The sequence below is a fragment of the Larus michahellis genome, chromosome 4 (assembly GCF_964199755.1).
Source record: "Larus michahellis chromosome 4, bLarMic1.1, whole genome shotgun sequence".
Taxonomy (NCBI): domain Eukaryota; kingdom Metazoa; phylum Chordata; class Aves; order Charadriiformes; family Laridae; genus Larus; species Larus michahellis.
This window is the reverse complement of record NC_133899.1, coordinates 62930282-62947186: the sequence shown is the minus strand read 5'-3', so window position 1 is coordinate 62947186 and position 16905 is coordinate 62930282. Positions and strand designations below refer to the sequence as shown.

The following is a 16905-nucleotide window of genomic DNA, read 5'->3' as shown; positions in this document are numbered from 1 at the left end:
GGTAGTTATGAGATATCATTAGGGGTTGTATTTCTGGATATTTCTTGAACTTCTGAAGTGGTGGGGTTGTTTTCTTGTATTTTCTTTTTCTGATAATGCATGACTGATTTGATGGTTGTCTTCTGTCTTAAAGACACTGTACTGCATCAGATTCATAGCATGTTAAATGGCCATGGGTTTCCTTGTGGTTTCTCTTTGGATGGAAATTGCTAAATATCTTTTTGTCACTTTGAATATGAAGAAATTATTTATTCCTCTATATTTTGCCAATATCCACTACCTATATTGATGGTCTTTTTTTTGTGGCAACTTTCATAAATACCCTTTATTTTTAGGTATCTTTTTCCTCAGCCACTTCCATTCAAAAAAAAACAAACCCCAAAAACCCCTCAAACCCCTAACAAAATCCTATGTCTAATCCAACAAAGTATCGCCACAGTTTATTTCTAAACATTTCTGCCAATATCTTCTTATCCAAAAATAAAAAAAAAATAGATTGTTTCATTCTAATTAAATATGTTTTATTTTTCAGTGGGATTGAAATAGTAAGTGGTGCAGTTCTAGAAATTACAGGAGGGCTATCTGACCATATTTTATATACAATTGTGACTCTCCTGTTCAGGAAAGAGAGAAGCTGCGTGAAGAAAAAAGAAAATATGTTGAATACCTGAAACAATGGAGTAAGCCTAGAGAAGATATGGAGTGTGATGATCTTAAGGTATGATTGAATTTGGAATAGCTCAAGCTTGTACTTTACAGGGTCCCCAAACTAGATTCCCTAATGCCGAGGCAGATCTAGATCTGATCTGAATGCTGGGGGTTGAATAAACCAAATTTTTGCCTGCAAAAGGTAGAAAGGACATTAGCTTGTTATGTCCTGTGGCATTCTTTTGATTAAATTCTAGCAGTATCCTTGCTTAACGAGCATTTTTCTGGATGATCCTGGAAACCCATAGAAAGTAACAACGATAATGATTTACCTCCCAAAGAACTTAATGTTCTAAACAAGAATATAGTGTGACTGTACATAACAGAAGCTTCTCTAGTGTTATACCTTTATGTACACCTTATTATGATTAATTTCAGCAGGGCATAGCAAAATGAGGCAAAATGGTCTGAAATGGGGTTTTTTGAGATACAAGAGGAAACATGACAAGTGCAAAGAGGACAGGTGGAAATATAGTAGTGTTAAATGAATTGAAGTGATAGCACTGGTTGGGAGGAATATGAGAATTGATTGTATTTGCAAGGAGAGCTGTATAGGCCCTTGAAGATGAGAGTTTATAGAAAGGGAGAAGAAACTGAAGAAAGGGAAGAGCATTGTCAAAATGAGAGGAAGCTGTGCGCAGCAGTGCTGCTATGTTTCAACTGGAAAAGAAAAAGGGAGGGGTGGGAAAGTAGTATCATCACTACAGTGAAAACTGACAAGCATGTGAATAAAGCTCAGCTTAGGTGAGGAAGCAAGAAGACAGATCCGCTCATAGACTGCTTTTCAAAAAAATATCCTTCTCAGGAAATGTATGAAATACTGTACTCTGTTCTTCTGAAAGCATAGTATTAGGCATTCTTCTCGCTAGTGTTTGTGAACTACCACCTGTGTGTTAAGGAGCCATCCTTCCGGAAGTTGTTTGACTCCATCTGCTGAGAAACATTAAGTGAAGACAAACCTTGAAAAGTTACATCAAGATATTAATTTGAAAGTCAAACTTGTTGTTAGACACTGTCACCTGTGATTTGGAGGTGGTGTCTCTGTTGAGTGGTCTGGTTACATGGTTACATCAGCTCCCTTTAAAATGTCTTCAGTTATCACAATTGTCTTACCAACGAAAAAACCCAAATACCAAAGCACTTGGTCATTAGACATGATCTTGCATACCCTAGTATTAGATGGGTGTGTTTTTATGTGAATGTATTGGGGTTTTATTTGCTTGTCTTTGCAAGCAATAATGAGTAACTTTTTAAGAATTATGTTTATTTTTGCTTGTCTGGACAGTTCCAGCAAACTTAAGCTCAAAACTCTTGTGAAATAATACAGGTTTAAAGGAAGAATCTTGACAGCCAGTGTTCTTAACTTTTAGTGGATTTGAGTTCCTTTACACAAAGATACAAAATCTTCAGGAACATGAGTAAACTTTTATCTCAAAAGAAAATTTACATCCAAGTTGCAAACTCTTTGATTTTTAAAGTCAGTACTACCACAGATTTTACCGTGATAATTGTTTGTGTCTTGCAGAACTATTTTCAGTAAAATGTAACGAAACCGAGAGATACACTCCTTAGAATCACGGACTGTTTGATTTTAATCACTTGTGCACTCTGCAGAAACGAAGTTACTAAGTTATCCCTTTTGGATTGCAGGAACTTCCTGTTCCAATGCCAGTGAAGACGAGACTTCCTCCTGAGATCTTTGGTGATGCTCTGATGGTTTTGGAGTTTTTGTATGCTTTTGGGGAACTTTTTGATCTTCAAGATGAATTTCCTGAAGGAGTGACTTTAGGCAAGTTGTCGTTTATGTGGCAAGGTGCCCCAATTTTGGGGTGTCCCTTCTCCAACCAAACATCTTAAGTGCACCTAAGTACCAGTGCTACAGAATTTTCTGTGCAGATTTAATATGTCAGTGCTTAGACGTGCATATCAATCCAGTTTTCTCTTCACAGTCAACTTCTGCAGTGTTTATAAAATCAAAATTAATTTAAATGTAGAAGCTGTTAATCTACTTATTAAAATGTCTACTTGTACTTTACTCTTGCAGTTATATATTAAGAAAATAATACTGTTTTGTCAACACTCTTTCTGATGGCATCACCTTAGGAATACTTGCAGTAAATTATGGAAAAGTAAATTGATTATCATAACCGAAGGAAAAAAATAATGTTTTAATTCTTCAGTACATAATTGTTTTCCAATTTTGCGGCAAAAGTGACGCTTCTTAAACTTTATTCACAGAAGTTTTAGAGGAAGCTCTTGTAGGAAATGACACTGAAGGCCCACTATGTGAATTGCTGTTTTTCTTCCTGACTGCCATCTTTCAGGCAATGGCCGAAGAGGAAGAGGAAGTGGCCAAAGATCAAATAGCTGATGCTGAGACCAAAGGTCAGATCCTTAATTTTACTGCTGAGAAACTGAAATTCCACTGGAATTAACTTTAAACTGCATGATTTATGGCATTCTTTTGTTTAACCTTGTCTTATTATGCATGGATGTTGTATGTAAATGGACTTGGTTTTTCTCTCTTATCTGAAATTAAAGCTTTAAACTGGGCGTGAGGGTGGGATCTGGGGGGAATAGAGAAAAAGCAAGCTCATTGTTACTACAGTTGTATCCAGCAAAGCATAATAAGCTTTTAACAGCACTGCTTGTGTTTTGGGGGTGAGGGAAACTTGTCTTCACCTTCCTCTTCTTCCTTCAGCACTGTGAGATGTTTCTCCTGAGGGTGAGAAGACAAGGCATTTTCCTAAATCTTCTCAAAGGACTTTAGCTATTAAAAAATAAAAAATCTGGACCTAACCAGGTTAAAAACTAAAATTTGCAGCACAACTACAATGGAGAACTCAGTATTCATCGTCCTTGCAAGACTTCGCAGTTTGCATCCACAACTCCTAGATACTACCATGTCTCTGTGTTTTTTCCAGTAAAGGATCTCACAGTCGCTCTGCCTTTAGTTTTCACTCTAAGGCTGAAGTCGCCCATGCTTTCAGAGGTGTTTGGTATACACTAACCACTGATCAGAAAGAAGTGTTCCAAATTTATGTGGTTCTGTGTTTATGGACTGCCAAATTTGCTGACTAGTTAAAGGAGAAGCTTTGACCCTTCTTGCTACTATTTCATTAGAGGTAGATAGGAACATAAGAGCATACCCCATTTAAGGTCAAGTGAATACTGTGGTTTCCCCCGTAATACAGATGTGTGAGGTACAGGGAGGTTCTTCTAATTCCTTTCTCGAAGACTATGGGTGCTCTCATGCTGAGGAGTTATGTCCTATAAAATGTCTTTATGGAAAACATGGGCACTATCTTCAGCAATAGAGGCTGCTCTTGGAAGAAAGTTACAGATTTGATATGCAGTGTTAAGAAATTTAGATTATATTTTAATTACTGTTGCATTTAGCAACTAAGTTGTCTTTTAACTACTGAGAACACTGCTTGGGCAATATAAGCAAGGATTCCATTATCAGGTAATCATAGAATAGTTGATTATTATTCACAGGACTGATCAAAAAAAATGTAATGTAACTTTCATACTTTCATATTTTCATTTGACTATATAGAGCTAGCAACTGCAAAAATCTGCCATTTTGCTTAGTAGACCTGTGGACAGGATGCCTTATCCATTATCTTTTACCTGCCTTGGATCTGTCCTTTCTTGTCGCTCTTGTTTAGACATCGTCTTTCCCATAAAAGAATTACATGTTCTCAGCTTTGTAATTCTGGCTAACCAAACTACTAGTAGTCAGCATGTCTGCTCACTTAAATTCTGTACAGGCAGTGTTTCTACAACAAAAAACACTATGGATATGAGGTTTTGGTGTGTACGGTACTTTCTCAAATCATGTTATACAGATACAGCGAGAAGGGGAGGTGGACAGGTTAATTTTGCAACGTCTGGGTGACAGCTTTCAAACAACATCAGTCATCATACAAGACACCATTGTGGATTTGCTTTTTATGTAGTCTTAGTTTGGATTTGTGGCTCTCTTGACTTGGTGACTTTGTGACTACTTAATGATTTGGACTTGAATACAGGGAAATTTTTGAAACGGCATACAGCACTGAAAAAATTCTGCCAACCCTCTGGAGAAATACCTGAAAGTGCTAAGGAAGCTTTTGTCTAAGAAACAGAAATTTTGCTGTTTCTCCCTTTCGTTGCCCTGCTTTCCTGGTCAGTTTGCTGATGTGTGATGCTCCTTATTAAGTGCAGATGCTTGTTTTGGTGAAATATGGTTTCTTTGTATTGCCATTGTAATTGTGCAGAACAGTAAGGCGATAGCTTGGAGATTAAAAGTATACAGTAAATGGTGATAACCAGTATCAAAATGCGTGATTGGTTTTGGATGGCCTTTTCTAAAAATAAAATGATGATAGGAAATAACAGTTCATTTGAGGGAATGAAATACAGGTGTTCTTGCATTGTTACTTGTTTTCGCTTTCAGGTGTGTTTATGGATTTGGTTTTGCTGCCTTTTATGTTGCCATTTTGCATGTTTTGTGGTTGCTTTAACAGCTTATATATGGGGGAACAGCATACAGCATGTGGTGCATGTCCTTAGCTTTTAGTTGGATTTTTAGTTGCATTTAAAGATATGTAAATTTTAATTTGGATGTGGAATTGAGTTTTGAATACATTGATGCTTTTGTAAATATCGGCCCTCTTGTCTCTTTATCTGCAACTTTTAAAAAACAGCTTGCTTTCCTCCCCTCCACAGTACAAGTTTTAATTTGCACTAGAATAAAGTGTTTATTTCCTTAAAGATTTAACAGAGGCTTTGGATGAAGATGCAGACCCCACAAAATCTGCACTGTCTGCAGTTGCAACTTTGGCAGCTGCATGGCCCCAGTTACATCAGGGTATGTGTGGGTTTCACTTCTTGTTTTGTTACTGTTTTTTTTTTGCTCTGTATTTTAAAGCACATTTTTAAAATATTTATATACATTTAAATATCTATATAAAATAACTGTTCATTCTTGTCAACTGTAGGCTGCAATTTGAAAAACTTGGATCTTGATAGCTGCACTCTTTCTGAGATTCTCAGACTTCACATTCTAGCGTCAGGCGCTGATGTAACATCAGCCAATGCAAAATACCGTTACCAGAAACGAGGAGGGTTTGATGCTACTGATGATGCTTGCATGGAGCTGAGATTAAGTAATCCTGGTCTCTTGAAGAAACTTTCAAGTACCTCAGTGTATGATTTATTGCCAGGTAATAAAAGATAATAAATGTTCGAGATTATTAGATTGCTCATCAAGCGATCGGTTTTCTAACTGCTTCAGATCAATAATGGTCAAAATCTCATTACTTCTGAGTAGCTTTCTTAAATCCTTAGTTTTTCTTGCAGAAGGGGATCTCTCTGGGAGAAGCACGTGAGTGTTTGATTCAGACCCTGCTTCTTATTGCTGTTCTGGTTTGGGTCTTTTGTTTGTTATTTGGAAATAGAGAAAAAATTACTATCTGCTGTTCCTTCATCTCCATTTTGAAAATAATACTGCATTGTAGTTCTTCTTTCGGTGCTAAAAGTTAATAAATTAAAAATAAAGGCTCACAGCTCTGAGCAAAGCAGATACTTCAGGAAATGCCTCTTTGCAGGTGCATCTGGCATCCTACAGATGTTTGACTGTGTAGTGTGTAGAGTGTGTAAGAGTAAGGCTTATTTATTGGTTGTATAACGAAATATAAACATGGCTTTGAATTCTATTAGGAGAAAAGATGAAGATCCTTCATGCCCTCTGTGGGAAACTTCTGACCCTCGTCTCCACTCGAGATTTCATTGAGGACTCCGTTGATGTGTTACGACAGGCAAAACAGGAGTTCAGAGAATTAAAGGCAGAACAGCATCGCAAAGAACGAGAGGCAGCAGCAGCAAGGTAAATCTAGGATATGAAAAGCTAAAGTTTGTTGCTACAAATTAGATTAATTCCTTGCTTACAAAAGGCATACGAGAAACAGTAGTAGTATTTGTGTTTCATACTGGTTTCTTGAGACCCTAGGCAGGAGTGAAACTTCATTGTGCTTAGCATTGTGCTTTCCCATGTTACTGTTATTTTTAGATGATCCTGTAGTATAAAAGAAAAAAAGATGTGGCCAGATCAGATACTAGATTAATTGCAACTGTTTTTCTATGTTGTTCTTACTATTAGGATACGTAAGAGGAAAGAAGAAAGGTTAAAAGAACAAGAGTTAAAAATGAAAGAGAAACAAGAAAAGCTGAAGGAAGAGGAGCAAAGAAATCCTGCTGTAGAAGTATCTGTTGGGTATGATACATGCCATTACGGTGATATATATGATATAGCACTTTGCAGTTAGGTGGCCAGACCTTACCTGTGTGTAGTTTTCATTGACTTGATTATATACAAAGGTGTATTTTTAGTATATAGCCCTTAATGTTGATTTTATTTTTCTTCCTAGTGTCCTAGAATTGCTTTAGGAAAGCGATTTTATTTTTAAAATCATCTCTTATTATACTCGTAATTCTACTGAAAGAATTTTTACCTACTAACAAGAGAAACTTGCAAAGTCTAACTTTTTTTTGCATTACTTTTTGTCTTGCATTGATTTCATATCTATGAATGTTTTCATAATAAACCATTCTAGTTCATTTTCCAATTTTAGGAATTGGTCTGATTTGAGCTAGGTAATACTGACCTCACATAACATTTTATGAATGAAATCTAATAGCATTTTCTTAAAAAAAATGCTGTGCTATCCCAAGTGATTTCCATAAACCCAAGGATTTTTGTTCTATTAATAAAACTGTATGGTTTCAGGTGGTAAGATTCATGCATATGCAGCTGTATGTGATTCCAGAAAAAAAAGCAAAGTATATATACAACACTATATCTTTACCTGCTTGAGGAAGGGAGTTAGTTAAATAAGTCTGCTTGCAAAAGGTGAGCATGAGCCAAAGACAGATTTGTGCTATGTTTTTGAAACTGTAATTGAGGAAAAATAATAAAATAAATGTTATCCTGTAATAGTTATGTGTAGTTCTGTAGGTTTTTAATTATATTTGCTAGATGAGGGAAAAATGTGTAACAAGCATTTTATAAAACGATATAGATTTTGATAAGGAAATGTTTGTTTTAGTCATGAAAAAAAATCAGGTCAGTAGAACTACACTAAGATGTTTCCAAAAAGGATCTGATTAGAATAATGCTCTTCAAATGAAAGACTGAATACCAAAGAGCAGCTTTTACTCTTTAATATGGAACTTTCTATTTATAGTTCAGTGGGTTTCTTCTGGGTTTTAATATATACTGGACTTAAATTTCACTTTTAAAAAGCATTATAGGTCTTTTACTAGCTTAAGTACTTCTAAGAGGAAAATACTGTTTGTGTTGAGGATGCTGTATCCAATTTTTTTCCATTCAGCTTTTAATATATGGATGGTCAGTTAGTCATCTTTTGTTTTCTTGTGTCAGGGAGGAGGAACGGGAAGACCTTGATACTAGTACAGAGAGCAAAGAGATTGAACGTAAAGAACAAGACATGGACACAGTGACAGAGGATGAAGAAGAGCTGGGACCAAACAAAAAACGAGGAAGAGGTAATTCTATAATGTATTTGTTCATGTGTGTACATGTATGCACATGCATTTCTTGGGGTTTATAGTAAGTTTTTATAAAGTATCAATCTTTCCTGTAATTTTTTTCAAAGGAAAAGAAGAAAAAAACCCCCAAAACCCTCAAACAACAAACCACCACATCCAAACATGACCATAATGGGCTATTAAGTGCATTGAGCTGGCCTGATGTAGTTCTAGCGGCCAGCTGTATGTTCTTTCACACTTCTGTTTCTTCTTATCTTCCATACTTGCTGCCTGGATTCCTCTTTTGTCTAAAAAAAATCCAGGCTGTTGCTTGACAAAGCATTGCAATTATGTGTACTGCACTGGGAGAGAGTGAGTGAGCGAGTTGTAGGAGTCCCACTCAATAGGATATGATGTGGTTTTGATTCTTTATTATTATTTGATTCTTATTATTGAAAACAACAGGTGTTTTCAAAGAAAATGTTACATTGAGTGGTTGGGTTTAGTTTGCCTTTGTTAATGAAGCAGCATGTTTTTTGTACAGAAATGCAATCAGACTCATCCCCAGGTTTAATTTCCTCAGCAGTGTGCTAGTACTGTGCTAGTACTGCACCACCACACTGTGGTGCAGTAAATGGCACAGCCTGCTATTTGTAATTAAACACAGATATCAGCAAAGGAGGATGAATTATCGATGGCGTTGGGTTGCTAGCTCATCTGTGTCTCTATCCCGTGAAGGCTTTGTGCTGGTGTCTGTGACAGTGAAAGTCCTGGATGATTGTGGACTTAAGGTTGCAAACTTGTACAGTTCCTAACAGTACCTGTCATAGAAGTTCTCAGTCATTGAGTAATACTGGTTTGCATGTTTACTGCAGCTTTATGATGGCGAAACAATGAGTTTTTAAACGAATTTCAAGTTTCTTAAACGCCCACATCTGAGACATTGTGCCTGGAGTCATTTAGGTGTAGTGTTAGGGGATATGGTGTAGGGGAGAACTTTGTAGAGTGGGGTTGATGGTTGGACTCGATGATCCCAAGGGTCTTTTCCAACCTAAATGATTCTGTGAGGGTAAACAAGTGTTATCTCATTCCTATAACTGGAGAAACTGAAAGTCACGATGGAAATCAGTAGAAATTGAGTACTGACAGCATCTTTCACCATTGCATGTGTTAATTAGAAGATGTACTTTCCTAGATGACTATCGGGACCTGATTCTTTGGTGAAATAAGATGTGAACTGGAGTATTTTCAGCTGGTACACATTGAGTGGAAAAAAGAGTAGTATATATATTTAAAAAAAAAAAAAACGGATAAAGAAAGGTAATTGAGTTAGCAATAAAAAGCTCTTACATAGGGGTTCTGGTTTTGCTTGAGGTTTTGAGGGGTTTAAGCTGATTAATTTTTAGTATGATAAATGAAGTCCAAAACATAGTTTGTATTCAATAATGAAATTGCTAGAATTTCACTCTATCATGGTAAGATACTTTTATAACACGCTTTTAAGTTCTTAAAATTTTGGTTCTTTTTTTGTATTGTTCAAAATGACAATGTCAGTAACTGAGCCTTGTACTTTCACTTTGCAGAAGCTAGATCACTAAAGATAGCTTCCTCTCTATTGAGGGTACGTGGTTAATCGCTTGACTTTTTCATTAATAAAACTACTATTGTTTCTTGGCTGAACTGATGGTCCTTGACAGTGTAAGTTTAGCTAGTCAGAAAGGGACAGAACCAAAACCCACCCTTTACTTGAGTTTTTGCTTAAAGAAGGAATTTATAAGCGTGTTGCTATCGTTCTTCTTCCTTTAACTTGTAGGAAGGAGAGGGCAAAATGGATATAAAGAATTTACAAGACAAGAAGAGGCCGCTTGTGAAAAGAGTGAACCTCTTACTGTTGAAGACGAAGAAGCTTTAAAGCAGGAGCAACAAAAGAAAGAGAAGGAACTCTTAGAAAAGATTCAGAATGCAACAGCCTGCACAAATATCACCCCATTAGGTCGTGACCGTCTGTATCGACGCTACTGGATTTTCCCCTCTGTTCCTGGCTTGTTTATAGAAGAGGACTATTCTGGTCTCACAGAAGACATGTTGTTGCCTCGAACCTCTTCCTTTCAGAATAATGTACAGTCTTGCACAAACGAACCTCAGGTATTCAGTAAAACTGGAGAGTCTTTGAAATCCTCTGAATCTACCTCCAATATTGACCAAGATTCACACACCAGTGTTGTCGTAGAGGTGCCAAGGCCAGTATATAAACCAAACCGTTGGTGCTTTTACAATTCTCGGGAACAACTGGACCAACTCCTAGAGGCTCTCAATTCCCGAGGACATAGGGAGAGTGCCTTAAAAGAAACTCTTTTACAAGAGAAAAGCAGAATATATGAACAGCTAAGCAGTTTTCCTGTGGAAAAATTCCATATTCCAGGTAAATGAAAGGTTCCTGATCTTAATTTGCTTCTACAGCTGTAACTTCTATATAATATTCTAGAAACTTCTAATTCACGTTTAACGGTAATTCCTAAGAAATAAGAATTCTTCTTATGCATTTTTTCCCTCTATGGGAAAACAGGTTTGGTCTTTTCCTTGCTTTTTTATGTTTGGTTTTTTTTTTGTGTGATGGATCTTTGTAGTGTTTTTTCAGTGTTTTACGCTAAAAAAAGCAATAATTTTTCTGTTCTCTCACTGCGTAGTAAAAATGGGATTGGCTTGTAAACAAACATCTTCAGGAAGTAATTTGAGCTTTGGGAAAAGATTAATGGGGGAGTAAAGATTAATATCTGCTAAAGGGAAATCATAGTATTGATCATCTGATGTCCTCATTTCCAGTATGGTGAAAGGAGACACAAGATATGACACTGGAGACAGAAACATCGCAAAGGGAGGCAATTACTATTACCTTTTTTTGTTGAGGAGAACATGCTCTTTCATAACATTATAGTGCATGAAATTATTCAAAAGCCTTTACTGGCCTGTTGTGAACAAGGGGACAGTAGCACATTGCAGGGTCATACTAAAACCTTTGGCAGGGGGGAAAAATAGTGTAGCTCTGTTGGTTGTTATGTGGTTTAACGTCAGTGCAGTGGATTCTGTGATGTTATTCTTTTCTCTTTTTTTTTTCCTTTTCTTCTTTTGGCAGACACACATCTGCAGACCAGTATTGTTTTTATGGATTTCAAAGTACAGGAGTGTAGTTAAAACCATCCTAGACGTACTTTTTTCCCCCTTTTCTTAAAGCCAAATATTTGCAGTAATACCATGGCAAGGTACTAACTCCAATCTCTGATAAAATTCTGCGTACGCGAGCTTGTAGCTGGCTCGTTTGTGATATGTTGGTGGGTGGAGGATGTTACCAAAATGAATCTCTCTAGAGTAATGCGTAAGAAATTCCATTTTGTTTCAAATTATGCCAAATTACTGTGAGGATTTCAAGTTATCTATATTGGGGCAAGGGAGAATTATTCATGGCAGAGCTGAGTTCTGCTTTACCGGAGTGGGTATGCCAGGACATGCCTTGAACATGTCAGATACTACTAAATCCATAACCAGTCTGCCATCTCTTTCGGTGGAAACTAGCACACCACAGAGTTTCTGCATAGTAATGAAGCTTTATTTGGAGGCCTGATGGCTCTACTTGTGGATTTTGCTGAGAAAATATCTGTCATTTTTCTGGTATGTTTGTGTGTGTCGTTCCTTATTTTCCTAGTTGCTCCTTTATCTGTATTTTGTGTGGTGTTTTCTGCCCTGAAGCAACTTGATTTCCCCAATCATAGGTTTTTCTTTTCTTTCTGTGTTAGAATTGTAGCAAAATATTGGTTTATTTTTATTTTTTTTTTAAAAAAAGGCACCTTTGAACTTCACTTTAAAATTCAAATGCAGTGGTCCAATACCAATGCTGCTGCCTCTGTGTGGTAAGCGTGTGAAGTGGCCATGAGTGGCTGTACTTTGGGGAGGAGCTTTACTGCTGCTGCCCTATTGCCTTCACTCAAATGACTTGCAGGACAAGTGAGAACTCCTCCCTGATTCTCTTGTGCTGTACACTGCCCTTCTCTCTTTCACAATTCCCACTCAAAAGAGCATGGAAAAAAAAAATTGACATCTGCTATTACTTGATTTTATTCCAGTATCCATTAACTTTTCCCCATCAATTATTTGTAAGTCAGTTGCTGCTATTTCACTTTTGCTCAAGGAAAAAAAAAAAAAAAACAACATTTCACTTCTGCTTTTTCCTTTAAACCAAAAAGGATGTTTCTGACATCCAGACATCAGAGTATGCTAGTACATCTTTTGAGAATATTTGCATAGTTACTTTCAGTTACAGGGAATTGGTTCTGCAATTGAGAGCATCTTAGAAATTCATCCTGTACTTCCCTAACAGCAGCTTTATGGTAATTTTTTTATTAAATACATCTAAGTTCTTGCATACACCTCCTCATCACTGCACTTGTAGGATTTAAGGTAAATGCTGTGAACAGAAACGTTTGCCACCTATGTAGACTTACGAGCACTAATTTAGGATCTGGGCATGGTTTCAGGTCTTTCCTATGGCTTTTGAGCTTTTGCATGAATTGTCAGTTTTTTTATGAAGACGCTTTTGCCTGATAGCCCATCATCAGCTTTTCCCTTCTTTTTCATAAATTATCTATTTTTCCCCTTTAATTAGAGGACGCAGTCAGTCTAGTCTGCGCCTCTGTCAACTTTACTTTATCTGTTTGTTTTGTTTTAAAGTTAACTTTTTAAAAGGGGTTATGTCTTGTTCAGTTAGTTTTTGTGGCTTGTCAGTTGCACATGCTTCTTTTAAATGTTGCCATGATAAAGATCCATGCAAGAAGGAAAGCTGAGGAGTTCTCCTGTAAAGGAAGGGCCATCAGATATGAAAAATATTAGAAATGTGACTTTATTCTTTCTCTTTCCTTTTTTCCCCCTTGCATTTATAGCAGAGAGTTGTTGATTATCTTCCACTTTAGAAAGCGTTTTAAGACAAAAGAATGACTTTTAGATTGACAAGAATTTTTCATCCTGTGTGTTGGGATGAGCAGATGCTAATCTATAGGTCTTCCTTTAAACGTATACTCGACTTGGCTGGATCACATGCCTTAGTTGGCATGGAGATGTTGGTATTGACAACAGGAAGGAGTTTTGAACCTGGGTGCTTAATTTCATCTGCCCTGTACTGCTTTTGTTCTCTCCACCACCAGCTACTTTAAGGAACAAAGTTCACTAACAAGAAGTTACTTGGTATTCTTGCAGACAAACCTCAAAGTGACATCAGACCTCCTTCAGGACGGACAAGGATGCAGAATGCCCATGATGGATCTCACATATCTGCAGAGAAGCAGCTTGAACTGAGACTGAGAGACTTTCTTTTGGATATTGAAGACAGGATCTACCAAGGAACGTTGGGGGCTATTAAGGTATTTGTGAGTTGTAGAATACCTAGGTACGCGGTGGTGCCGTCGAGTCTGTAGCTTAAATGAGAGCTCTTGCATGCTGTGGGGTTTATTGACAGTATAATTAAATTAGGTGTAGACAGTAATTAGCACTAAAAGTTTGCAGCCTTTGATTCTTTGGAAACTTCAAATTTGTATGTTTGCTTTAGGTTACAGACAGACAGTCTTGGAGAGCAGCCTTAGAACATGGGCGGTATGAGTTTCTGAATGATGAAAATAAAGAAAATGGTATAATTAAAACTGTGAATGAAGAATCTGAAGAAATGGAAACTGATGATCAAGATAAGTTTATTGTGAAAGACAGGTAAGAGCCATGGTTTAAATAATTGCTCTTCCCTGTGAGTTTTATAGCAGTGCTCTGGGTTTTTTTAACCTTCAGATTGTTTTTACCCTCAACTTCTTTGGAATTGTATTTTTTTAAGACTTGAGTTATAAAATGTGAGATTTTTGCATTGGTTTATATTTTCTAAATGACACTGTTCTATTACCATATAAGATTAAGACACCAGTTTTTACAACTACTATTCAGATATTACACTGCTCAAAGTGAACATTAATTATCAAATAAGGAATATGTGAATTCATTTTAAAATCATTTAAAATGCAGAGAAAAATTAATCAGGCAATTTCTGTTTTGTTTGCCAGAAGAAAAAAAAACACAACCACTTTGTAGAAAGAGGAGTGTTGAAAAGGGAAAATGGTAATAATAACAAATTACTGGTTGAACTGGCCAGTGTACCTCTTCGTGAGTCACAGTAAGAACCATCAGTGCAACACGCCATGTTCTGGATTAACCTCTAGTGCTGCAGCAAAACAGAGATATAATCTTGTAATTTCATGAATGATGATCCTTCTGTAGAGCAACCTGCAACATAGTAAAAGAGAGGAAACCTCAAGTCATAGTGTTGCAACAGTAAAAGTGTTTTGTTGTTTTTTGTTTGTTTTTTAAACAAACATTTGAGACCTGGGACTCTACACTAAATCAGTGTTTGTTGTAAATCGAACTATAAAAACTGTGAAGATTTAGAAATATTTAATTCTCAGAAATTACATACTTTTCAAAATATCTGCCTTAATTTACTTAATACGTATAAAATTGTATGTTTTGATAGGATGTGGATGTTGAATTATTGCAGGAAAAAAGATTCATTGAAGGTGACAACTGTACTAACATACTGCTTCCTTATGTATGAGGTTTTCTGCAATTAGACTTTTATTTTATGAAACCTGTATTTCTGGGTGGACTCTTGAATGCTGTGTTGGATAAAGGAATTTAAAATTTAAAGTTCTTTAAGGTTTTTCCCTTTTTATTTCAGTTTGCTGAATTAGTATTTTCATTCTAGACTGCCCTTTGGATCTGAGTTCTCTAGTTGCATGCAAAATAGATAGGGTCATCCTTTATATTAATGACACAATTTACAGACATTTGTTTCCTGAAAACCACAACACAGAAATATTCCACTCCTTTAATTAAGAAGCTAAAATTTATGCCTCCAGTTACCTTGGGCACTTGCTCCATTGCTAACTCTCAATTCAACTGCAGAAGCTTGTTGCTTCATTTTTTTTCCATTTGATACTGACTCTGTCAAAGTTTCTGAATAAAATCTACTCTAATAAAGTCTTGCATATTAAAACAGAGACTATGGGATTCTGAAATCATGTGACAGACTGCTTTTGATGCTGGGCTTTTTATGCACCTCGGAGCGAGTGACATCTCATTAAGACCTTGGAGTTTGACTAGTGAAATGTAAATAACTATGCAGCTTTTTTTCTGTTTGCTTTCAGGCTCTTGAAATGTGTGTGACTGCAAAATATAATGAACAGCTTTTAAGTGTGAAAAAAGAACAGGGGCAACCAGAAGCATTGCTCATTCAACAGAATAAAGCAGAATCCAGACAGTCTTAATTAGTTATTTTTTTTTTTTATAAACCCCAAGTAGAAATGGTATTTTATTTTCCTTAGTGTGAGTTGCTCTCCTCGGCTATACTTATGTTTGTGGTTCAGGAAGACTCACCACACTTTGAAATGATTACTTAGTCTTTGGTCAAAGAAGGCTGTTTTATTGGAAACCAACCCTGCCTTTTTTTTTCCTTAGTAATTTTATTGAAATTTGTCATCCACATTTCTTGAAATTTAGATAACTTTGTTACCTAAAGATTACTTACCTAGATTAACTAGACTAATAAAGCAAACGTGAGAACCAGGATAACTAATCACACCAGTGCAGTATCTGTTAATGTTCATAGCCCATGTATGTAAATGAAGTGAAAATAAAAATCTACTGTGGATACAGACCTGTACAAATATCTATGCTGTTAAATTCAAAGTATGTTAAAAAAAAGATAATTTAATACATTTCTATTCTAGACTTGTTGGGTTAAAAACTGAAGCTCCAAGTGCTGCATCAACAAGTACGAGTACTCCTCAGCCAGTTAATAATGTGGTCCACTACTTGGCATCTGCACTGCTTCAGATAGAGCAAGGAATTGAGCGAAGGTTTCTTAAAGCACCTCTTGGTAAGCTTTCAGAATTCAAACTGTATGTCTCTAATTTTATGCAAGATTTTGTAACAACCAAACAAAAGATGCACCACCCCACGTCCCCCACACCCCCCCCCCAAAAAAAAAAATCAACAAAAAAACCCACCCCACCCCAGACCCGCTGGCTTCTTTTGTACCTAGATGCTTTAGAGGCTGTGTTGGGGAAAAGAACAAATAACTAACCTATTCCTATGTACCATTGTAAAATTAAAAAACGTTAGATTGTCAGTTTACAAGACCATAGCTCATGAGGAAATATTAATATTTTTCTTATTATTCTTCATGTCCTGAATTACATGTATTAATTAAGTAAGAGCATCTTTTACTCTTAAATACATGCCTATTTAACCTGAATCATTTCAGTGATCTTTTTTATGTGGCCCTACAATTATACTGAGGCATTGGGAGACAAATTGTGCCCGTAGGCAGAATGAGTGAGCTTTCTGAGGGAATGCTCTGTAATTCAGAATTGCTGTTGAGGCCAGTGTATCATGCAGCTATACCATGAGTTTCTTCTGTGGTTTTTTTAGTTTGTAAAAATGTATCTCCTTTTTATACTGTTTCTGTGAAAGCAGTATAGGCCTGGTTTATCTGGATCACCTTGTTCAGCAGTAAAAGTATATTTACAGTAAAACGAGTAAAGACTTAATTGCAAATTTTTCAGATCTTCAGGTTTTGGG

General features: G+C 36.4%; 1 protein-coding gene across 6 annotated transcripts in view; it reads left to right on the top strand.

Moving 5' to 3' along the window:
* The window catches only part of BAZ1A (bromodomain adjacent to zinc finger domain 1A), a 63734-nt gene that overhangs the window by 33086 nt on the left and 13743 nt on the right, over window positions 1-16905 (top strand). For 4 of the 6 annotated variants that reach the window (XM_074585140.1, XM_074585139.1, XM_074585138.1 and 1 more), the window contains 12 exons: window positions 623-718; window positions 2359-2497; window positions 2947-3093; window positions 5468-5563; window positions 5694-5918; window positions 6415-6580; window positions 6854-6967; window positions 8135-8259; window positions 10055-10663; window positions 13486-13649; window positions 13835-13989; window positions 16053-16201. In XM_074585140.1, the coding sequence (XP_074441241.1) occupies window positions 623-718; window positions 2359-2497; window positions 2947-3093; window positions 5468-5563; window positions 5694-5918; window positions 6415-6580; window positions 6854-6967; window positions 8135-8259; window positions 10055-10663; window positions 13486-13649; window positions 13835-13989; window positions 16053-16201 (2185 nt within the window). The remainder of the gene's footprint in view (window positions 1-622; window positions 719-2358; window positions 2498-2946; window positions 3094-5467; window positions 5564-5693; window positions 5919-6414; window positions 6581-6853; window positions 6968-8134; window positions 8260-10054; window positions 10664-13485; window positions 13650-13834; window positions 13990-16052; window positions 16202-16905) is intronic. The other 2 variants (XM_074585143.1, XM_074585141.1) reach the window with 1 other exon arrangement.